This window comes from Salminus brasiliensis, chromosome 1 (assembly GCF_030463535.1).
Source record: "Salminus brasiliensis chromosome 1, fSalBra1.hap2, whole genome shotgun sequence".
NCBI lineage: Eukaryota > Metazoa > Chordata > Actinopteri > Characiformes > Bryconidae > Salminus > Salminus brasiliensis.
The window spans coordinates 73,316,927-73,342,890 of record NC_132878.1 but is presented as its reverse complement, the minus strand read 5'-3'; the positions used below and the strand labels follow the sequence as shown (position 1 = coordinate 73,342,890).

General features: G+C 39.3%; 1 protein-coding gene across 1 annotated transcript in view; it reads left to right on the top strand.

Annotated features, from left to right (window-relative positions):
- Window positions 1–25,964, top strand: part of cntnap2a (contactin associated protein 2a) — a 514,884-nt gene that overhangs the window by 315,236 nt on the left and 173,684 nt on the right. Inside the window, exons 11-13 of the mRNA XM_072688821.1 lie at window positions 1,736–1,842; window positions 7,427–7,546; window positions 11,723–11,923. Coding sequence (XP_072544922.1) covers window positions 1,736–1,842; window positions 7,427–7,546; window positions 11,723–11,923 — 428 coding nt within the window. The remainder of the gene's footprint in view (window positions 1–1,735; window positions 1,843–7,426; window positions 7,547–11,722; window positions 11,924–25,964) is intronic.

Here is a 25,964-nt window from a genome sequence, read left to right as displayed (position 1 = left end):
TGATCAAACGATTAGAACAGAGAATAATTAACCAAACCCACACCTTAAACCATAACCCTAATCATAACCATAGTAGAATGTGGAATTCTTACCAGTTCTGCAGGAGTTTATCCATTAATTCCTACTTTAGAAGCTGGCATCACAGACTGGGTGGTGTGTATTTGTCAAAACAGTGCTGCCAGTGAACGGGAGCTCCTTGTGATTTGTAAAATATGTGTGTGCAATATGTGTTTGCAAATGTTATCATATTCTTGGGGGTGCACTTTAGTGGTATATAAAGGTAAAGGTGCAAGTGTCTGTCACTGTACTATGTACAGCAAAATGTGTCCTCCGCATTTGACCCATCTGTGGTAGTGAACACACACACAAACACACACACTAGTGAACTAGGGGCAGTGAGCACACACTACAACTACAGCGCAGTGAGGGGAGCAGAGAGGGTGAAGGGCCTGCTTATCGAACCCACAACCCTGTCATCAATAGCCTGGAGCTTTAACCGCTGAGCCACCTCTGCCCACTGTATATGTACGAATTTTATGAGCCCTTGCTGGACCAGTATATCAGTGCTGGAAACACATGCTGTTTTTTGCTGGTGATCAGCATATCATTTTCTATTGCTGGTGGCCAGAATAAAAGCTTTTAAAACACAACATGTGTTGGTTTTTGGTGGGGCTGGTCTATGCCGTTTAGTTTTTAGCAGGGATTTCACCTATTGCGAGTGGCTGTCTGTGTTATGTATGGAATGTTATTACAATATATACATTAACCAAACACAATGTGATCCTTTGCCAAAACATACATTACATAGCTAGCTAATCATGTTAATATTTTCCATACAGTCAATTTTATTCACTTTTAAACTCTTCCCATGTAATTGTACTTCTGTATTACCTTCTTGTTTTTGGAGTCAAGAAAACCACTGAATGGAATTGAGTCTTGGAACTGTATTTGCCGATTCTTAACACTTAATAACAGAAAGTGTAGGTTTCTGTAACAAATTTGCATGATCCATATTGTCACTGTTGGAACAAAACCACATATTTCCAAAACTTACAGAAGGATATTTTTAAGATTTTACTCCAGTAATTGTATTTATTGGTCTGTTCGTCAGGAGGCTTTTATACCATGCCAAAGATACATTTGCAAATCATCCAAAAAAGTACCAAAACAACCAGAGAATAAGTTTTGTACAGACAGCGACAGAATGTGCAGTATATATAGCTAATGATGCCAGACTTTGTCCACTGGTACACAATAGCTAATGCACATACCTCCGGATCTAACAGCGAGGCTCTATTTCTACTGCATTCCTTCCATAATGGAACTGTCTCTGATGAAAAGAAAGGGGTTTTGCACCTTTGCTTTGTGCAGGTGCTAAGAATATATACACCTCAGAAAGATTTTTTTTTGTGTTAAATATAGGCTGGACGCTTATAGGCTGGCTAGCTTTCAGTATACCCTCCATTTTTATTCAGCCTGGCCTCTAATGATGTGTTCCAATGAGCGCTCACATCAAAACCATCATAAAGACTCTGTGAGCAGCCAGTCCCCCATGGATAAGGAGAAAGACAGACAGACAGGGATAAAAAAAGGTGCTAATTTGGCTTATTCTCCTGTGGGTGAAAAGTCATGACACTGAATAGACGGATAAGCCTGCAGTGATGTTTAATATAAGGCCAGTTTAGCCCTGATTTTCGGTTCGGCTGCTCTAATGATGCGCTGTCCTGTCTTCCAGATGTATGCCCAATCACTGCGAGCACGGAGGACGATGCACTCAAACCTGGGACAGCTTCAGCTGCTCCTGTGATGGGACGGGTTATACTGGAGCTACCTGCCACACGTGTAAGTGCCATTTCGTTCAGCTTCGCCTGAAGTTTACACTCTTTTTAATTCTTTTTAACAATAAAGACTTTAACAGCAGAAGGTGCCACAGAGATTTCACTGAGGGATGATAATTGATTTAATAAAAGAGTACATAGAACCTTTTAAACATAATGTAAAGGTTCTATACCAATTCTAGAGCTGTCGCTGCTGTTTTCCATTTCTAACAACTCACAGAAACATGCTCACACTACAGCTCACATGTATGTAACTAGAACGTCCAGAAGAACTAGATTCACATTTCTGTCATTAAAACTGGTTCCACCCATTCAAAATCTGAGTGTGTTTAGATGTTTTCACTGTTCCTTTAACTAATTTTGGTTGTTGGTTCACCTGATGTATAGTACCTTCAGTTCTTCTTGTGAGGTCCTAACCAATTGGAGAGTCTGCATTGGTTTCGTGGGAAACCTCTGACTGGACAATTGTCTGTCTGCCATTTCAATAATTTAACCCTCTTATTACCATCCAAATCTTAACAATGTGAGAAGACTAGTACTCTTAATACTTGCACACTTTGTAAACAAACATCATTTGATTGAATAAAAATTTACAAAAAATCACAGACATGTATTTTGTAGCTCACAGAAATAATTAGGCCTTTTCTAAAAGACTAGAAGACCCTGAGGGTTCCAACTATTAGAAACGACTCCAAGTACAGTGATATTATGTTTTATTATATCACCCACCTCTAATAGATCTTTTGTTGGAAGTTAATGTAAGGTTACAGACAAGGTACGCATCTCCAAAGCAACAATTATCATTAGCAAGTATAAATGAATTAGCAGTTCTCATTGACAATTATAAAGGACCAATTATCATATTAAACAGGACCATGCAAAAGAAAGATCCATAAGAAAAAGTTATATGTGACCCTGCAATGCTTGCTTTTCCCACGTAAAATTTATCCCTAGTCTTTAGGTAACAAGAAATGAAGCTTTTCCATTTTTTTCCACCTGGATGCAGGGAAGAAAGTGCACAGTTCCTTTTGTCTCCACACGTACGCTTTCAAAAATTCATGCACACGATGTGCATCTGTGTGCGTGCCACACTCACATGCCCATGTGTACACCTTAACATCTGCTTGTGTTCTTTTTTTTGTTCAGGTTCGTGCAGAGCTCCTACGCAATTAGTCCCGCAAACCCTTTGTGTGACCAAAGCGCCAGCCGCATCTGATGACGTTAGCATGCTGCTTTGAGAACAACTGAGTGGAATTGCTAGCGGTTAGACCTCTGATTCCCTCTGAGGGCAGAGAGGTTTTGAAAATGCTACATACGTAGAGCCCTTAAACCTGCCTTCATGGCCCTCTTGACTTGGACATTCTGAGTAATGTCCTTCCTGATTTCTGTGCAGTTATGAAATCCTTTATGAAACTTCACCCGGGCATTAAGTGCACTGGGCTTTCAATGGTTTCCTGTGTCCACTAGACGCAGTTTAGACATAATTAGCTTGCGCAACATGCTGCGCTATTATTTGAGAATGCTAGGCTAGCCATTATGCCATTAGCCATTTGTTCCGCCATTTAGGTAATTAGCTTTAGTAGTATGATTACATGTGGTGAATGTTAGGGGTATGACCAAGACTAAAGAATGTGAATTATGACCCCAGGCCGCTAAGTGTTCACCTCCTGGCCACTTTTTAATGGAGATTTCTCCACCTTACTGGTGTACAGTTGAAGAGACTGCCATAATGCACTGCCATGTGTCCAAAAGTATATGTCCAAATGTTTTTAGACACCTATTCATAAAGATTTACTTATAACATCAAGGGCATTAATAACCGGCTCCACTCTTCTAAGAAGGCTTTACACTAGATGCTGGAATACAGCTGTGATGATTTGACTGTTAATTTGTCCATTAAAGAGTTAGTATGATCAGACACTGAGGTTAGATGATTACTTTTGTCACTCTAGCTCATCCTAAAGGTATTGGATGGAGATCCTTCTCTCCAGAGAATGCAGATCCACTGCTCTGCAGCCCAATGCTGAGGGGCTTTATACCCTTCATGCCAATGCTTGGTATTGGACATGGTCACCTTAAGCTCTGTGAAGGCATTTAACATTTGTTCATATATAATTCTGGAAAAAGGTTCTGATCATGAGTGGTCTTATGGTGGACCCTATTGTGGGTTTGACTTGGTTGATAAATTTAACTGATAGCCTAAAGCCTGTGACTGTAAACCTGCAATGTCCACCTATAGTGTGGAGAGTTTTTTTTTTTTGAAGTTACTAGGCAAGCCACCACATTTGTAGTTTCCATTTGTAAGTTGCCCCAGTCATCATTGAAATGGCCTGGCTTTCTGGCTCCAGTGCCCCTCTAAGATTCTTTAACATTCTTCCAGTCACATCAGTCTGGGCCTCAGCTCTTTTGTCCTTGAGTCCCAAGTGGTGAAGGGCACCCCAATACATGTTTTTGAACTACATCACTACATGGTGGTTCTCATCATTTTCCCACAGGAATCCAGACAGTAGCTTCCATGAGAACAAAGTAAGCTCAACATGCACAGCCCCATTGCTTTAGAGCAGTTCTTCTAAAAACAGGCACAACCTCAACCCTGCCTTCTGCCAAGCCAAGGACTTTATTATTGATGCTAATGCTTTAACAGCTTATAGTCTATTAATTTGATGGCCCTACGTTGATATTGTTTATTATTGTATGAGTGTTAGCACTGTTTTGGATAATACAAAAAAAAAGGTTAGTGTGCAAAATAAGTCTTCTCTGCTGAATTAATTGCATTTGGAACCAACAAGTATCAACAGCATACTAAGGCTGCTATAACTAGTTGAGCTAAGTTAGTGTTAATAAGTTAGGCTGAGTTAGTAGGTTGGTTGGGACTGTTTTCTAGCTAGCACAAAAGTCTCTGCCTCAGGAGCTCCTTAATTTGTCATGGCAAATACAAATACATATTGAGTTGATTTTTTTTTATTCAAAAAGAATTAAGTAATAAATAGTTGCTTTGTAGAAGACAAATCTCAGCTTTAAATCAGTGATATCCAGTACAGAAAGCTACCTTTCAGCTGCAAGAACCAGACCTATTAAGTTACTTTTTGCATTGATCAAAATGATGATATCCTAAATATTGTGCTGTCATATGAACCCACAAATAAGGTATACTGGAGACATTTGTGGACCTCCAATATTGAAGCAGGCCAATATTATCCATATGATGAATGGCTGTACACTTCAAAATATAGCCTGCACTTCTTCTGACTGTACTGACGTGTGTTCACTCTGATGCACTGTGATCTAGTCCGTAAATCTGTCTTTGATGGTGGTCAAGGACGTATGTGAAGACAGTCGCATTTGCATTAAGATATACGCTAAAGCGCCCTGATGCATACTTGACAGCATTTAAAGATCATGCTGTTGAACAAATGCTACATTTAAGACATTAATAATCACTAAAACAAATGTGGAATGGATGCAGTTCAGTTTTTTCTCACTTCTGGCTTTCTTTCTCATGTCTGAGTCCAAGACATTTCACAGCACAATAATGACCACTGTTTATCCAATGCAGAAGGTGCTACATTAGCCTCACTGCACTGGTCTAATGATACAGCTGCAGCATGTTTAGAAAAACAGCTCCTGTACAACACTTTTCATTTGTTTTATGGAGAAATGGATAATTGCGTTGTCTCTGAAGGTCTCTCAGAATCAGCCGTCTGAGCTGAGCTTTAGTTTTACTGTTTTGAGGATTGTTTCCAGACCCCCAGGGCTTAACGGAGAACATAAACAAAGCGCTTCAGTTTGTCAGCGAGATGGAAAGTAAAACACAGGCACCAATCACACAACTGTCACTCAGAGAGTTGCTTGAATCTTCCTATTTGTTTCTTTTTTTTCACAAAGATGTAATTCTCCACCACCTTTTGGTAAACACTGCTTGCTTTATTGTAAGCTTGGAGAACAGCTAAGATACAAAAACAAACAAACAAAACCCATTTTCTTTGTCTTTCGCTTAAAAACTGTTGTGGAGCAGAGGGAAAAGTTTAAAATTCTGAATTTTCACCCTTTTAGTATTCTCTGGCTTCAGCGCTGGATTGACCTTCGCAGTGCAGATTTCTCACAAAGCCTGAAGCAAGCTCCTTCTTTATTCCATTGATTTGGAGACTACATGAGAGGCAGCTTATGTACAGTAGCTCCTCCACTGAAGCTAAATCGTTTCAGTCAAGGAGACCCGCTGGCCCGACAAGGTCACCCCGTCTCAGGGCTGTTTCGTCTGAAGGCTTCTTACGTATGAATCATACTCTTTGTTGTCACATTTATAGCCTACACATAAAAGCCTATCAGCAAGTCTGTGTAGGCCTCTCAGCTAACATAACTTATATTAAAGTCAATTGATTGCATGTTTATAGCTGCCTTCTGTTTGCAGAAGCCCTGAAGGCTGAGGTGAAACATGCTTTTCCGAATCAAATTTCCGCCTTATTTATTCTTTCAGCGTCTAAGACTTAAAAAGCAACTGAAATATATTTCCATCTCTGCCTTCAAACAATCCTTTCTCCTAGGTTTTATCCCTGTTGTAGAGGTATGGAAGTCCTGATATGCCCTCTTAAAAGAAGAAAGGGCTCTTCAAGGGTTATATGGTAAAGTCAGTGGTTCAATATAGAGTCGTGACAACTGGAAAAGCTTGGAAAATTGGAAAATGTCCAAAGAAAATGTAAAAAAGTGACAAATCTGAAACATATGCCCAACACATTAAATGTATCCCTCCTACAGGAATGCATTTGTTCTGCATGTTCTGTTTTTTACAACACACTTTTTGTGAGGGAGGTTTTTTGAGGCGCTACACTCGTAGACATGTGGTTCTATTCACTAGGACTGTATGCAAGTCTGACCTGGTTTCTGTAGAATGGAGCATTTCACAACAAACCCACTCTGAATGACTTATATGTTTATATCAGCCATTTAGTTTTGAAATAATGGTGGATTTCCCTTTAAATGTGAGGCTTAATATGATAAAAAGGCCTGACTTGGTATAGAAAATTAGCCAGTGTTTCTCTGGTAACCTCTTGGTTTGTGCTTGATTGTTTGGACCCTTCCAGAGTAGCTCTACAACAGGAAAGTGCTGGAAGTAGATATTTTCTTGTTTGTTTTTTGGGGTTGATGAAAATGTTTCTCGCTAGCGCAGAAACATATGGTGGATATTTCTCTCAGGAACACACTTTTTCTTTTCAACCTTATCCCTCCAGGGCCTGGGTAGCGGTTTGACTGCTGATGTGTGTTTGTAAAGATGCCTCTCGCTGTCTAAAAGCCACACAGTGGGGAGGCTTTACATAATACATTACACACAGTATCATGGCCGCTTCCATTGAGATCTGCTTTGGAGGAACACAGCACACCACAATGGTGTTAGATTGCACATTCATTGCAGATTGTTTTCTAGTTATATTCTGCTGCGTTTCAACGGACGGGGAATTTACTGACTGCTGTTGACATGTGATTATGGTCAGGAGGAAAACAATTTATTTCAACCACAATGGTTAAAGCAAGTTTATTTGAACCACTGTTTTTGAAGTCTGCTTAGACTCAGTCTTCTGTTTCTTCCCTTGTAGCTGTCTATGAACAGTCGTGCGAGGCCTATAAACATCTGGGCAGATCTTCGGACCTGTATTGGATTGACCCAGATGGCAGTGGACCTCTAGGACCCTTTAAAGTCATTTGCAACATGACAGGTAATTTATGTGTTATGTATTTTACCACCATAAAAGGACCAAGGTTTTTATATGATTTTATATAATTTCAAAACATACCAGTCCATACAGTACATTTACCTGTTTTAAATGTGTTTGTAAAAATAACAAACAAAAAAACAATGCATTTATAGATGTCTGTGCACTTATTTAGCCCACCACAGTTTAAATTCCACCCATTTGCTGCTCTTTTAAATGAGACACATTACAAGGCAGCCAATCGTAACAGAGGTTGTTTAAGGCACAGTAAAGAGGTTGTTAATATTACAGTAACAAAAACACTCTGGATGTTTCTGAGAGATTAAAAAAAGGTTGGGGAATAGTGTAAGAATGACTTCTGATGGTTTATGTCACAAGTTGTCCTCAGGGGAAATAAATAAAATGCCAGAAAATTGTAAATATGGGCCCTTTAATACCATTTTTTGAACCCATCTTTACTTACACTCATTAGTACTTCGTTCGTTTCCACTGCGCAGAACTGGTGTTTTGATATGCACTTAATTCACGTTAATTAAACACCCTGAGGTTTACTTTGCATTAGTGCGCAGTATGAGAAATCGCATGAGACCAGTAAGAGCAGAGCAGCTCACAGTGTTTAAATAAGGCACGCTCTTTACCCGAGGCGCCTTCCTCCAGAGAAAACTACAAACATTTCCATCCCTAAGCCAACTCGCGAGATTCAAGAGAGGCACACCATCCCCTTCTCTGGCCAAACATTTGCTTTAACATAGCAGCCCATTTGTTTCCAAGGCAACCTGGCTCCGTTACACTGCGCCAGTCTTGGACTACACTGTTAAAAGTCCCGATAGTCCAAACAAACATCAAAAATGAAATAAGTCACTTACAGAAAAGGGGTGCATGCGGATATCAGCACATGAAATGCTGAAATGCTATCAGTTTGGGCCAGACCCGGAGCCTTCTAACAGCCCGAGAAATCCCTGTGCTAATGTGATGGGCAGCAGAGATGCCAATTAAACGGAAGTGGCTCTGAGGATTCAAACAGATTCCAAGTACATTGAACACATTCCTGAGAGAGCGCACGAAAGCGCAGTGCAGGAGGATAACAGTTTTGGTCTGAACTTCTGAGAGACATCTGCGACAAAACGCATCAGAAATTATAATCCTTTAATGTGTAGAATTTGTAACAGTTATCACAGTCAAACACCACTTATGTATGCACCACTGTGCCTCAGTTTAGAGTGAAAATGTACAAACCAGATTCCAAAAAAGTTTTTATTCGTAATAGAACATAGATGACAGATCAAAAGTTTAATCTGAGTAAATGTAACATTTTAAAGGAGAAATATGTTGATTCAAAATTTCATGGTGTCAACAAATCCCAAAAAAGTTGGGACAAGGACATTTTTACCACTGTGTGGCATCCCCCCTTCTTCTTACAACACTCAACAGACGTCTGGGTACAGAGGAGACCAGTTTCTCCAGTTTAGAAATAGGAATGCTCTCCCATTCATGTCTAATACAGGCCTCTAACTGTTCAATCGCACCTTCCTCTTTATGATGCGCCAAATGTTCTCTATAGGTGAAAGATCTGGACTGCAGGCTGGCCATTTCAGTACCCAGATCTTTCTCCTACGTAGCCATGATGTTGTGATTGCTGCAGAATGTGGTCTGGCATTATCTTGTTGAAAAATGCAGGGTCTTCCCTGAAAGAGATGGGAGCATATGTTGTTTTAGAACCTGAACATAGTTCTCTGCATTAATGGTGCCTTTCCAGACATGCAAGCTGCCCATGCCACAAGCACTCATGCAACCCCATACCATCAGTGATGCAGGCTTCTGAACGGAGCATTGATAACAACTTGGGTTATCCTTGTCCTCTCTGGTCCGGATGACATGGCGTCCCAGTGTTCCATAAACAACTTCAAATTGTGACTCATCTGACCACAGAACAGTCTTCCATTTTGCCACACTCCATTTTAAAAGACCCCTGGCCCAGTGCAAACGTCTGAGCTTGTGGAGCTTGCTTAGAAATGGCTTCCTCTTTGCACTGTAGAGTTTCAGCTGGCAACGGCGGATGGCACGGTGGATTGTGTTCACTGACAATGATTTCTGGAAGTATTCCTGAGCCCATTCTGTTATTTCCTTGACAGTGGCATTCCTGTTTGAGGTGCAGTGACGTTTAAGGGCCCGGAGATCCCAAGCATCTAGTAGAGTTTTACGGCCTTGACCCTTACGCACAGCGATTGTTCCAGATTCTCTGAATCTTTTGATGATGTTAAGCACGGTTAATGATGATAACTTAAAAGTCTTTGCTATTTTACGCTGGGTAACACCATTCTGGTATCTTTCTGCGCAACAATGGCGGAATTGGTGATCCTCTTACCATCTTGGCTTCAGAGAGACACTGACACTCTGAGAAGCTCTTTTTATACCCAATCATGTTAATTGACCTAATTAGTGTTAATTGGTCTTCCAGCTGTTCGTTATATGCTCAATTTCCTTTTTCCAGCCACTTATTGCTACTTGTCCCAACTTTTTTGGGATTTGTTGACGCCATGAAATTTTGAATCAACATATTTCTCCTTTAAAATGTTACATTTACTCAGATTAAACTTTTGATCTGTCATCTATGTTCTATTACAAATAAAATATTGACATTTGCCATCTCCACATTCAGTTTTTATTCACAATTTGTTTAGTGTCCCAACTTTTTTGGAATCTGGTCTGTAGCTTGAAAATAGTAAGCATAGGCTAGGGAAGAGCAGAGGACACTTTCGGTTTCATTTTAGAAATATTTGAATAAAAATTAGTTATTAGTAATAGTTAGTAATAGCTTTCCAACTTAAAGACATTAACTGCATCTACATCTAAAATTAATGTGATCAGTGAGAAGAGGCTGCTGTGTCTTAACACGTGCCTAAACCCCAACACTTTTCTTTTACTCCACAAAGTAGGACAGCAAATATCAGCCCCATCAAACTAGATGGGTAAGAGCTAGCTTTGCTGAATGGCAGGGTGTGGAGTTTTCTCACTGTATTGAGACTGCTTTGGGGGTCTTAGTTGTAACAGTGTGTTAAACTAACCCCATGGTGTGGAGGCTGTACTTTAGCCTGGCTAGCTTTCAGTGTGCCACCAAGAGGGAGGCTCAAATTCTCATGATTCTGCATCCATGATACAGAAACAGGGGGAACAGGGGGTCTTCAGGGGGAAACGGAAGAAATATTTGTCCAATTTCTCTATGATGCAGATAACGTTGCTAAACGATGATCATTTTTTAATCTGTTTAACTCTCCAACACAGTGTTCAGTGTGTAGAGCTTAAACAGATGCATATGCTGTGATTACTAGTGAAGGGAACTAGTGAAGGGAAGAAGCTGAGGTTGTTCATCTCTGCTGGATTTTGTTCCTTCCAGCTGTGTGTGTGTAAATGTCTTGAAAGTTTAACTATATCAAATATCACAATGGCATTGATTGCATTTTACCATGTGCTGGCTTGTGTTTTTTCTCCCTTAGTTGGTTATTTATTTATTTATTTTAACTTTTTAAAAGCTTCTCCTCCTCATTATCATTATTTCTTGTCTGTTTATGTGTGTATAAAGAGTTTGTTTCCCTTTTATTATTTGTTTATTGAAGTTATTACCTTTGTATGTCTGTAGTTTTTGATATGGTGGCTTGCTCTATCCATTGGCTCATTAAATAATACTTGGCATTTAGTTTAGTTGTTTGTTTACAACAACGCAAAGTAAATTATGGTTCTATTTATAATTTGTTATTGATTTATTCTATACATATGATTTACAGTATGCCTTTAGACATTTAATTCACAGTCTATTTTCACAAGTTTGAGTCTGTATTTCTGATGTTTATCTGTTGCTTTCAATTTCACAAAATGGCAAAAAAATCTCTTCTGCTTACAAACATTAATTTGGGTTTATATCTGCGCTTTCCTCACAATTTATCTGCTTTTTTAATGATTTGCAAGTGATAAACAGTTAATAAAGCAAAATAGTAAATAAAGGTGTATTCAAGGTGTATTCACCATAGGGGACCTAGGAGTGTTAATTATGGGACAGATTTTGCAGAGCAGCGTTTGGGGCGGCTGCAACATGACAACCTGTAAACAAGTGTTTGCATGTGTGTGTGCATCTGTGTGTGTGTGTGTGTGTGTGTGTGTGTGTGTGTGTGTGTGTGAGTTTAGAGGATAAAGTGTGGACAACAGTGGTGAATAACCTCCCCGCTCAGACATCCGTGACTGGCTCCAGCAGAGAACGACGCACAGTGCTGCAGCTGAACTACAGCGCCACCATGGAGCAAATCAGCGCCATTACCAGCAGTGCCGAACACTGTGAACAGCACGTCGCCTACAGTTGCCGCATGTCACGTCTGCTCAACACACCAGGTATGGACAGATCAGATGTGTGTGTGTGTGTGTGTGTGTGTGTGTGTGTGTGTGTGTGTATGTATGTGCCTGTTCAAATGGCTTAGGATTAGCTTTAGGATCATGCTATACATACTTATATATACCGATCAGCCATAACATTAACACCACTGAGAGATGAAGTGAAAAAAACTGATTATCTTCATCTACAGTGGCATCTCTCAGGGGTTGGATATATTAGGCAGCAAATGAACAGTCAATTCTTAAAGGTCATGTGTGTATGAATCTGAGCCACTTTGACAAGGGTCAAACTGTGATGGTTAGACGACAATGTCAGAGCACCTTCAAAACATCAGGCAGGGCTTTTTTTGATGGGTTTTCTGGTTTGCAGGGATCAGTACCTACTAAAAGTGGTCCAAGAAAAGACAGCCAGTGAACCGGCAACAGGGTCAAGGACACCTAAGGCTCACTGATGCGGTTCATGAAGGCCCCACCTCACAACCTACAGGAATTAAAGGATCTGCTGCTAATGTCTTGGTGCCAGGACCCATTTAAAGGGTCTTAAAGATTCAATGCCTCGAATGCTTAGATCCTTTTTGGCAGCACAAGGGAGAACTACTCAATATTAGGCAGGTGGTATTAATGTAATGGCTGATCAGTGTACTAGTATTATTATTATTGATATAATAATATATAGGCACTATGTCCACATGCAGACATTTCTTCTAATCAACCTTCTAATCACATATGAGCCACTGTTACTGTGCTAAAAGCAGAAAGTAGTCTAGAAGGGTATAAAGCCCCCACCATTGGAACTAACTTCTCTGGAGTCACAGAGATATAAGTTGGGATAAGTTGGTGTGCCAAAACTAATCATCCAACATCGGTACCTGACCTTACTAATGCTCTTGTGTCTGAATGCAGTCAGATCCTTAAGACAGTGTTCCAGCATCTAGTGTAAAGCCTTCCCAGAAGAGTAAAGGCTGTTGAAGCAGCAAAGGAGGGCACACTTCCCAATAATACCCATCGCTGTAGAAGAAACACGTGTCTCAAAACTTTTCAAAACTTTCTGTATGCGTGCTTACCTCTGGATGGCAGCAATATGGGGTTTCATGATGTATGATGTTTAGAGCAGCTGTGTGGATTAGAAGGATTTTGGTTGTGTGTTCATGCTGCACATGTTACAGGATTAACAGTCTCATGCTATGTTTGTATTCAGAAATATAAAGGTAAAAATCCTTCGTTTGTGTAGGTCTGGAAGGGATAAACCTGGACAGTGTTCAGTGTATAGAGCTTAAACAGATGCACATGCTGTGATTTGGAACAGAACTAGTGAAGGGAAGAAGCTGAGGCTGATCATCGCTGCTGGTTTTTGAGTCCTTCCAGCTGGGTGTGTGTGTGTAAATGTCTTAAAAGTGACTTAAAAAGAACAGGATGTCATTTACAGTGAGTCCAAGAAGTATTTGATCCCTTGCTGATTTTCTTCGTTGGCCCACTAATAAAGACATGATCATTCTATACTTTTAATGGTAGATGTATTCTTACATGGAGAGACAGAATATTAAAAAGAAAATCCAGAAAATAAATCTAAGGAATATATATTAATTGATTTGTATTTCATGGAGTGAAATAAGTATTTGATCCCTTAGTATTCATTAGCAGTTCTGGCTTTTACAGACCAGTTAGACACTCCCAATCAACTTGTTACCTGACCTGAAGCCACCTGTTCTCACTAATCACTTGTGTGAAAAACACCTGTCCACAGAATCAGACAGATCACACAGATTTCAAGTCTCCAACATGGGTAAAACCAAAGAGCTGTCACAGGACCTCAGAGTCAGAATTGTTGACCTTCACAAAGCTGGAATGGGCTACAAAAAGATTAGTAAGGTGTTGGATGTGAAAGTAACAACTATTGGTGCAATTATCAGAAAGTTTAAAGAGTATAACATGACAATCAACAGACCTCGGCCCGGTGCTCCAAAGAAGATTTCGCCTCGTGGGGTGGCAATGATGCTGAGAACAGTCAGAAATCGTCCTGCAACCACTCGGCAGGAGTTAGCAAATGACCTGAAGGCAGCTGGGACCACAGTTTGCAAGGAAACAATTGGCAACACTTTGCGCAACAATGGATTCACATCCTGCAGTGCCCGAAAGGTACCCCTGCTGAAGAGAGCACATGTGGAGGCGCGCCTCAAGTATGCCAATGATCATTTGAAAGATGAACCAAGTTATTGGGAGAAGGTTTTGTGGTCAGACGAGACCAAAATTGAACTTTTTGGCCTCAACTCCACCCGCCATGTGTGGAGGAAGAAAAATGCTGCCTATGACCCCAAGAACACTGTGCCCACCGTCAAGCATGGAGGTGGAAGCATAATGTTTTGGGGGTGTTTCTCTGCCAAGGGTACAGGGCTACTTCACCGCATCACTGGGAAGATGGATGGAGCCATGTACCGCACAATCCTGAGGGACAACCTCCTCCCCTCTGCCAGGGATCTGAAAATGGGCCGTGGTTGGGTCTTCCAACATGATAACGACCCTAAACATACAGCAAAGGCAACAAAGGATTGGCTCAAGAAAAATCACATTAAGGTCATGGAGTGGCCCAGCCAGTCGCCAGACCTCAATCCGATCGAAAATCTATGGAGGGAGCTGAAGGTCAGAGTTGCCAAGCGACAGCCCACCAACCTTCATGATTTAGAGAGGATCTGCAAAGAAGAGTGGGCCAAAATTCCCCCTGGTGTGTGTGCTAAACTTGTGGTTAACTACAACAAACGTCTCACCGCTGTGCTTGCAAACAAAGGCTTTGCCACTAAGTATTGAGTGTGTTTGGCAAGAGGGATCAAATACTTATTTTCCTCATTGAAATACAAATTAATTAAAATATATTCTTTAAAATTATATTCTGGATTTTTGTCTTGATATTCTGTCTCTCCATGTTAGAATATATCTACCATTAAAAGTGCAGAAGGATAGTGTCTTTATTAGTGGGCAAACAAAGAAAATCAGCAAGGGATCAAATACTTCTTGGACTCACTGTAAGTTGTCCATGTCCATGTAACATGTCCACAATAAGAAGTTATGTCCTCACTTATGTATTGCTACAGTGTAAATGGAGACCTCCAAGCAATAACAACAGACAGGACAGAGATATCCATTGGCTGTAATCACTAAAATGTGAATTTTAAGGGAACAATTGTCACATCTCAGTATAGGCGGTCTGAGACATGCTTGACCTGGGAGGAGGGGGTAGGTCTACCAAATGAGTATGCGAGTCTAGCTCCGCCTCCAGTCTCTACTCTGCATACTCTGGTTGCAAATGTACCAACATGGCGGACAGTTTTGGCTTCTTTTGTATAGATCGGAAGGGAATGGAACCACGGCGCCCATGTTTTCTACACTCTTTAGGTTGAATGCTGTTTTCTAAATGATCACTTCTTAAAGTAGGTAGCTACCATTGACATTTTAGCATGTATGCTAGCATCCACAAAATGACAGTTTTTTCATGTTTTTTTGTGAAAATCTGTTTATTTAGGCATCTACAATCAAAGCACGCTCTACATTCCCTGTGAAAGACATGGTGACATGTGGATCCATACTAACACATGTATTTCAGGCTCTATTCCCACTCCTTTCCTCTCGAAAACCTGATGGTTTTGTTTACCAGTGGAAATTATATTCATTGTTATCCTTATAAACCACTGGTTTCCCATAGATCACATTTAGATTTCTCTAGAAAACCAACAAAAGTCACAGGTCACATGTTAAGCCAGTAGGATCCTTAACACTGCGATATGAACTCATCTGGAATGCACTAAATAGCTACCATTACTGAGAATCAGATGCTTTCAAAACAGAAAATCTCATTCACTGAGGTAACAGCTAGTTAGCAGATGCACTCTTAATATTAAAACATAGACAGAGATGCAAAATTAATCCAAGCAGACCCTTAAACTACTAACAGTGGTGACGCTGACCCCAGTTCCAGACTGTGGCTCTATAATGCTGCTAGATGCCGTTCTGCTCTACCCCTCCCGTTTTCTCCTTTTTTCTCTCTTCTTTCTCCAGTCACTATCATTTATTTATTTACTGTTGCATGCTGTTACTCGTGCTGTCTGTGTCTGCCGCCGTCCCCTGGCACTCCAGCGGCCTACTTTCTGATTACAGAAGTAATACCAATTTTGCAATGTGGCACTGTGGGGCAGGGTGCTGATGCTAATCTATTAATGGGCGTGCAGGGACCAGCCCCCACGTCCCTGCTGCTAATCTGGCTGTGGAGAATTCTTCTCCCCTTTCCCGCGAAAGCTTTTCTCCCCATGGACCTTTTCTTTTTGTGTACTTATTCTTCTTTTTAAACTGTATTTCCAGCTGTCTCTGTCTTTCACTGTCTCTGTATGCTTTCTGCTGCATCATCATTCAGTGTTGGGCTGTAAAAAGAACAACCCTACCATCCTACATGCCAATTTTTTGCTAACTATGTACGCCGGTTAGCAAGTATCCACCAATTAGCGTGATGTCATTTTCCTAATGCTAATTATGGCCAGTCCTTTTTATTCATAAGCAGAAACGTTAGCATTATAGGCCAAAGTATTCTTTTGGCCATCTCTCTTTCTCTTCTTTCTGCGGCACCATTCAATGTCATCTGTAAAAAGGACAACACAATCATTCATGCTAATGATGCGGTTAATGCCAGCAATTAGTGGCTTTTTCATAATGTTAACTGTTGGCTAGCAAAAATACAAGTATGAAAAAAAAACATTTTACTGCTTAAAAATGCAGGACATGCTTATGAGTGTGGGGTGGAGAGGTTGATGTATTGGATTAGCTAGTATTAGATTTTCATGTTCAGAGTCCAGTGTTATACAGCCGCAGGTGTTTGAAAACAGACAAAACTAGATTTTCCTCATGATGGATGACCGATTAGAAAGCATCCTCGATTCTGATTGGTCAGTCGAAAAGTTCAGTTTTTTAACTTGAAACAAGTGGTTCTACATTGGGAAGTGCTTTGCACAGGCTAGACGAGTGCTTGCAGTGGTGGTACAGAGTACAGTCAGTATATTGTAAATAAAACCTGGTGTCCTGTACGTGCTTCCCACATCAGATTCAAAACCCTGACACTGGCCTACAAAGCCAAGAACGGGCCAGCCCCTCCGTACTTGATGGCAATGGTCAAAAGCCGATCCGCACCGAGAGCCCTTTGAGCTTCAAGTACGGCTCGGCTTGAACCGCCATCCCTCAAAATCCACGGAAGACAAGCGTCCAGGCTTTTTTCTGTTCTGGCACCAAAGTGGTGGAACGAACTTCACCTGGGTGTCTGAACAGCAGAGTCGCTCGCTGTCTTCAAACGCAGACTGAAGACCCACCTCTTCAGATAATACTTGGGCGAATAGCAGAATGGTCTCCATATTGACTTGTGTTTAGTAATGTCTAAACCTAGAGATATCTTTAAATTTTAAAGGTTTTTCTTGGGTAAATTGCAAAGCACTTTTGTAAGTCGCTCTGGACAAGAGCATCTGCTAAATGCCTTAAATGTCAATGTAAAACCTCATATTAAACACATTTCTAGAGGAGGGACAATAACATTTGAGACACTTTAATGTAACTAAATTTCGTTCCAAGCTATTTTAAGCTAGCACTGAAACCGCACTAAATATCGACAAAATTTAAATGAAGCCCAAATGTCAGCAATTTCTGCTCTTCAATTTACTTTTCTCAATTTATTATGTAATGCCTTACTGATAAAAGCTACTACATTCAAGAACATGTATATGAATTACAGATTTTCCTAAAGGTCCATGTAGGGGCAGAAATGAGTGTATCGCTATAGATTTAATATTATATCAGAGATTTGTTTTCTTTATCATTTTCTATGCTCATTTATCCGTTTTTCTTAAATTAACATTAAAAGACAAAAAAATTGTCAACTAATGGATCCTATTCTGAATGAAGTAAGAATGGCCCGGTTCATGAAATATCCAGCTGAGAACTTTTATGTATATATGCAGACAGAGTAGGCAGTAATTGCCAACACAGCTCCATAAAGTATGACCTAGCGTACCAAATATTCCATGATATTAGTTCAGAAAAGCTGGTGCCGATAATCAATGTTTTCATCATTGCATGTCTCCCCTGGCCTGCAGTGGCCATCAATTTGTGTCTGTTTTTCCATGTTGTTGTTGCCTTGTGGAGCGTAACTTTCCGAACAGTCCATATGCTCCATGCAGAGGACACCGATTTGTCTTGGAAATTGAGGTTTTTATTCATTTAAACTGGCCTATCGACAAAGCTGTTAGTATACCAGCTAATAATGAGATTTATCTACGTGCCATCGCCAGACACTGCTGTGTGACTTCCTGTTGACTTTCCGCCTATGAGCCGTGATTATTCCAAAGTCGTGTGTGGAGGCTGCGGTGGATAACAGATCCATTAGCACGTTCAACTACAGTTCATTAGGGAACATACACACACTGAAGGGCAGTCTGTGAAGACTGTGGTGTTGTAGGTTTGACTGGTCAGAAAGAAGCAACCTAGAAATTGGAAGTGTCCACTTTAAAAGAAGGCAAGATTTTCTGACAGTTTGAATAATAATAATAATAATAATAATAATATATGAGATTGAAATGCCACTGAAGAAATGTTTAAAGTCAAGGTTCTATTCCAGATGAAAGGTTCTATACAGGGTGCATTGCCATTAATTACATGGCGCACAACCATTTCCCAGCCTCACTTTATCCAGTATATCCACTTTATTTATTACTGTGTCTTTAAGATTGATATATTTTCTGACTGGCAGCAAGAAAGGGTATAGCCCCTTGAACAGCCTATGTCTCGCCAGCGAGCCGAAAGTGTTATTACAAACGCTATTACCAAAGAATAGCCCCACCAGTTTGTACAAAAGTCCCTGTAGTTACTGGATAATATGCCTCGGTAGTAATAAGCCTTTCTGCATTAAGGGGTTAAACTCTCCTTTTAACTTCAGTGGGCAGATTTAAACTGCTATAGGCTGAAAGCCTGGGCAGTTAAACTGCCTATAGCCTATAGCAGTTTAACTCTTCCCACTTATACATGTAGAACTGCATTGACATAAATAAGATATATGTAAATGCAGTGTTTTGTGACATCACAAATAATGATGATTTTAAAAGAGCTCACTAACAGACAGTGTTTATAGTTTGTGCCACATTACAGAGCATCCGGCTTTGCACAGTATGGGCCCTTTAAACACCTAAAAGGCTAATGAGTGCTCACGAGTGCTGACATGAAAACAAGGGCATACAAATGCATGGCCTTTGGCTTCATTCCTAAGGTAGCACAGGAATTCTCATGTGTGAAACTGTTGCTAATTAAACCTGCCTAGACAGCTCTCAGTAAGGTCATTTGAAGGTTTTATAATTTTTTTTCATTCTCTTGTTGCAAAATGTAAAAAAGTACTCATTTGTATTAGAACCATTTTTTCGAAAGTCTGAGTGTCTCCAGATTTTTGGCAGGCAGTGATGTGTGGATGGTGTGGGTGTGTTAATGTGTTACATTAGTTTATAGATTGCTGTTTCAATATTAGAGAATATTAGGGTTGCAAATTGGTTTATTGTGGTTGAAAATTACCAGAGATCCTTTTTTTTCTCCAGTTAATGCAATTTAATTAGAGCTTGGCAATATATATTGCTTAATACACTTGGCTAATACACAAGACGAGTGAAAAAAGAAAAAAAAAAAACTATTTCCAAAAATATGCTTTCTAAACGGACTGTCAGGTTTCATCACATTACTGTGTGGGCCGGCATTCTGCTGCCAAATGAAGCGTTAAATCAAAATGGCCTCCAAGGTGCATTAAGTTCAGTAATTGGGAAGTTAAACTTTAATTCTCTTAATTTTATGATTCCTGAGCCTCTCGCAGGGGCCAAAGCTTCATCTCAATCCACTGATGCTTTGGCCTCTATTAGTCTGTTTGCAAATGATAATGCCCAAAATCGTTTAGGCTTAGAGGGTTTTTTTTTCCTTGATTGATAGGTATGTTTTTTATCAACCAATAAACACTCAGCACTGTCTCCAAGGTTGCAGTAAACCTTGCACCATCTATGTCTTAAATGCTCACCATTACTAGCTTTATTAGCCGCCAGGACGTTCATAGACCTTGCGAGAAATGTTTATTTCATAATATGAGAAGTGTCATCACTGTTAATGCAGTTATTACTGACTTTTTACAGATTGGTGACAAGGTGTCATCCAAAAGTGCATACTTTAACACATGTATTTAATGCAAGACCATGCTTAAAAAACATCCTTCTTTTTTGTTCATTAGTCAGTTTCCCTCTTACCTTTCTTTTAGGAAATAATCATGCAGACAGGGCTTGATTTGAAGTGGAATGTAAGAGATTACTATCTGTCCTCATCCTAAAAAGACCAAAATCACTCCCCTTGTAAAACTGCCAGTTTTTCCTTTTATTTTCTTTTAGGTTCATTCTATAACATCATTTCTACTACCTATATTTTAAATCATTTTAAAAGATTTGTGGCCAGTTATAAAGCTGCTGTACTTGATGTCAACATTATTATCTAAGCAGTCTTATCACAGATGATGAAATATATTTGAAGTCCACTAGAGATGGACTGATCAGAGTTTTTGAGGCTAATATTGCAATCAGCGAAATCGTCGCATTAACCTTTTCATGCAAACTTGGTAATGTATCATTGTGCAGGGCTTCTGTAATGTTGCATGCATAGTCTCTCAAGATAAAATATACTAAGGGATGTTCTTTCGAAAGGGGTATGTGGTTAGTGGTGTTAAAAGTCTTTACTCTGCTTCCCTCAGAAGCTGAATTACTTACACACATTCTACTGATATGTGAGTTTCAGTTCAGACAGCAGCATTCAGCACTTTCAAAACTGGATTTAATGGGGTTGTACAGCCGTGAGGGAGGTCCGTATTTACCATCTAGCTGTTAATCATGGATATGCAGCTTCTTGTGACCTCGTGCAACACAGCAGCAACTCCTTAAATGTAAAAAAGTCATGTGATCTGAGCAGCTCACATTTTTCGTCCGACAATGTGCCAATTGCGTATTTTGACTGAGCATATACCAAAACATTACCAGTCGATCCTTCCATCTGTACAGTCCACATTTCATAACCACCACCCTACTACTGTTTTATTACTGGACATGATCTGTAGGTCATAACATCTGCCGTGACAATTTCATGGCCGGATTATGTCAATGTTATGTAGCAGGGCTGAAGGAAAGTGTTAACACTACTATTTTGCAGATACAAGGTTTTATTTTAAGGGTTATCTTTAAGGTAATATTCTTATGCATAAGGTTTCATCTTCTGTCTTGTCATAGCCTGAAATAAACATCTGCATTATCTGCTGCCCATATCCATGTCTTCTATTGGTTTGGATGCTTTGTTCAATTCCAGCTCTTCCGTCTTGAGTGAAGCAGGCCACTGCTCTTATTTAAATTGTGCTCTTTACTGCTAAATTATCCTCTTTCTACTATGATTAATGCGCAGTTACACAACCAAAAAAACACTGGATGATGATGAATGGAATCCCCCGCACGCCTGTGATAAACAAACAGAAGATTCACAGTGGCTGATTGTATGTGCAGAGTGGATGAATAAGTACAGCGCGTGTTCTGGGATATGTGATGGTGCTGTATTGTCGCGGCGTCTGTGCCTGGGATTTTAGCATCTGAAAGCGTCTGGAGTGCGGTCTTGATTGCTAAGTGTGTTTTTAAAGGATGGATTGTGAGTTCGGTATGCCATGGGACTGGGACTTGGCATCCATGACAATAGATTACTTTGAGCACAATGCACTTGCCATGCGGAAAGTTCTTTTCTTCACATGAAATGTTGCCTAACGTCAGCGTCTATTATTAAAGTCACAATTTGGTTTGATTGTGTCAGTGTCATGGGGAGGTTGATTATTCTTCAAGATTGATACCTTAGCTCATATCGATGCTTTTAGCCCATCTCTGTAAATTACAGTTGCTTTGGATGTGTGCTTTTAAGGAATTACATGGGAAAAACATCCAGTCAAGCTTGTGAAGCGTGTAGGTTTCTCCAGTTTAGTAATAATTTTATATTCCTCAGAGGCTCAGAGGGCAGTATATGTCCACCCACATTGTTAGCTTAATTACAAATCACGCTTTATGGTCACAGTTTACTTTCAAATAAACACTCTCATGAGCATGGATTAATAAATGGTGTGCCCCATGGCAAGAACCTTTAAACGTGCACCGTCTACCCCTTTTTCCCATTCATCCTACTTTTGCGATAGTGTGTTACATCATTAGCGGCCAATGTTACCTTTTCACCATGATTGCCCTCATTAGTTCTGGCAGGTGCTTTTCGCAATAACCCCACATTTCGAGGTTATCTCTATCTCTTTAATGTAATTTTTCACTGACTGCGAGGTGTGGGTTCACAGTAATCCATGAGTGTTGAATTAATGTTGCATCGGCCAGAATTATCAGTTTACTTGCCTAATTCAGCTTCCATCAGTCGATGGTGCCATTGTAACATTTACATTTTTATTCGTTTTAGTTTATAAAGATTCAGTGCATTATGTCCTTTCAGAGATTCTTCATTTCTCATCCTGATTAAAGCTTTAGTTTTCGACTAGTCACTCTCCCTTAGACCTATGTCCAATTGTGGTGTCACATTTTACATACCTCTGTTTTGCCAAATTAATGCAGTCATATGATAAACTGATAGCTGGGGTGAACTTTTGCTGCGTAAGTAAAGCATTAATTCCACTGAAGGCCTTACAGTTGCTGCGAACAGTTGCTGATTTGGTGCTATGGACAAAAGGGGATGAAAATATGGAAAAAAAACAACCATACATGCAGTTTGTTAATAAAGCAGGGAATATCCATTCACCTATTTCTCAGTGTTGGTTGTTGCCATGGTATTATAGATAGGTATTATATATCTTAATTTAGTGGTTGAGATCTAAACAGTCATTTTGTCAGATTGTAATTTAGTGTGAAATGATTAATTCTAGACAAACTAACCGAATGTCAAATGTCATAACAGGGTGGTGATAGGAGTCACCATGACTACAACGCAGTCGTAGGGCTATTTTATTTGCTATCCAAAGCAAACAATGAAGGTTGATATGTGTCTTTTGAGTTTTATTTGTGATGATGATGGTGAAATAGATAAGGCATAGAACTTTGATGCAGAACAGTCCGCTTTAATATTAGAAATAGTCCTTGCCTGGAGTGATTAAGCATGGCCATGCCGGTTGTTTCAGACAAGAAAGGAGAAACCATGCTGGAAGATGTCTAGTTTGTGTGCCTCTTTTCACCCAGTTCCTTTTCACCTCAGCAAGTCCAGTAGACTTCAATTGCAGGATTTGACTAAAATTTTTAGCATATTAATAAGCCAAATTAAATGAATTTGTATTTAATTATTGGTTATAATTAAATAATTCTCTCAATTGAGACAGATTTGACCCCAGTCATGTATTTTTATTACTCCCCATTCGGTCAATGCCAGCTGCTCTCTAGAGTGGCAATGAACTTAAGCAGCCAGAAAGGAGTAATTAGCGCACTTTCGACTGATTCTAGCTTTAAGAAAAATTAACTGCACAATAGAAGATACATATTAGCTAGGTACACTGTGATTAGGATACAGCCTTTACAGGCTATTTTAATTACATTTTCTAACTAAAGTAAGTACATGGTTCAAGCTTGATGGGTGGTTTGTTCACCCTTTGTCATTCCTTTGGTTCACTGCCCAGTTGATCATTTACAGAATTTAATTAGTAGTTGTAACTTTGTAGAGTTGGTTTGTAAGTTTATTGGAAACAGTTTGATGTAGGGCTGCATAACACCAACATAAACTGTTCATGACAACTGACTGTCAAGTCTAATGTTATGTTGCCCCATAACATGTTGACCTCTGACTGTTGTTGTAATAAATACTGTAGTAAGTAAAATGCTGTTGTTGTTAATAATCATTTTCAACTATTTAAACATTTATTTTGTTTTTGTTTACATTGTCTATCATGTGCCACCCTTTATAATAAATATAATGCAATTGTTTGTATGAAGTTAGTTGCTATACATCTTTTTTAAAAAATTCAATGGTCCTTTAGTGAATGCAGTGATTCTGTATAGAAGGATGATTACTCAGAGAAGCATTTGGATGCTTCTTTTATGGTTCTTTGCAAATAAGAAAAAACCTTGTATATAGTTCTTTCTAGTCACATTCTTAAAAAAGAGGTCCAGATAGAACCAAAATAGAAAGAACACTTACAGCACTTTTTGGCTCAGTTTAGTGGAGTTAAATGTTTATATTCAATAGATACGTATATTATTAATGCACTCAATTACTACACTGTGGTTTTTAGCTACTTTACTAAAAGTAGTTTTTTTTAGATACTTTAACAGTACACTACGAAGTGGGGTGTGGCTTTGTTCGACATGGCCCTATTAGAAGAAGAGCCCACCTTGAATCTTTATGATCATTGAGAACCAACCAGTCATTTAAAAAAAAAAATCCTTTTGTTGACCTTCTAGTCAACAACTCCAACATTAGAAAATCTCTAATAGAGCAGTGATGTGGAGGCCCTAGACAGCTGCCTGATCTGCCGATAGTTGGCACAAGCACTGTTCACCATTATCATTTACAGTGTAGTAATGTGATACAACATGCATGTAAGAACATTATACTAAAATGCCATAATCTGATTCCATAAAAGTATTTTTATGCCCCCTTAAGCGTAATCATTTTAACAAGTGTGGGATTATATATATATATATATATATATATATATATATATATATATATATATATATATATATATATATATATGGGATTACACATTTACATATACAGGTATGGAATTATACATGTAAATATACAGGTGTGGGATTGTACATATACAGCCTGTGCCTGTTTTAGTGATTGTTATACACAGTCTTATATAATATCTCTTTCTGCCTGCTTTTATGTATGTGTGTGTATGAATGTGTGAATTCTAGTTTTATCAGGAAGGTATAAGGCTATGTGTTCTCATGAGACACCGAGGGGTTGTAGCTGATGGCTGTGTAAGAAAGCATAAAGGGCAGGTTTGAGTATGATTAACAAGATGAGATATGCAGACAGAGGGGGATGGGGATTATGCAGTCAATAGAAGCTCTCTTATCCTTTGCAAACTTTTATTCAGCTTTCTCTTTAAAGTCAGCCTGAAGTTAAAATGGATCTTTTTCACCTTGTTACTTCAAATCTCTGGTCCTATTGAACACAATCCATCATATTATATATTTAATGGTATCGTATTAGATCAGTTAAAAGGCCAGTTCAGTCTCTGTAGTCCACAGAATGTGTAGAATGTGACCCATTTTTCTGAATCACAAAAAATAAGGAAGAAAAGGAAGAAATTAATAGTATTACATTTCATTATCATCTATCACGTTTTGAGAAAATGGGCAGGAAACAGTGCTTAATTTTTCAGCTCTTTGTAAAATGTTATGCTGTTTACATTTATCATAAATAGCCCACAGGGCCCTCTAGGTCTTCAGAGAATATCTATAAAATAAATGTTTTTGTGTATTTTTAGTTTAAATTCTACAATTATCACAGTACCAGACTTAATCCGCTGTTAAGTTTTGGGTGGCAACAAAAGGGTGACATTTCAGAATCATCAAGCAGAAAACAGTTTAATCAGGATTTGTCTCCTAGGTAGATACAGCCAGACAAGCTCTCCCATTGCTTAAGCCTTCACAAGCGGATCCGAAGGCACAAATGCATTTAATTAACTGCCAACATAATTAGGAAGTGTGGATTTACCATTGGGTGGAACCAGTTTCATGAGAAAAAAGTTCTAAATATGTCTCTGACATGAATGTGAGCTGTAGTGTGTAGTTAGAAACAGTAGTGGCAGCTCTGTACCAGTACTCATTACTAAAGAAAACTGCAAAACTGATACATAAAACTAATCTCAGTTACAATGTGAAGGGCCAACAATGGCCAAATTTCAGTCTATTAGTATTAGTTTAGCATTAACATGCTACTAGTTCCATTTGAGGCTTTACATAGAAGAGGGGTGCCAAAA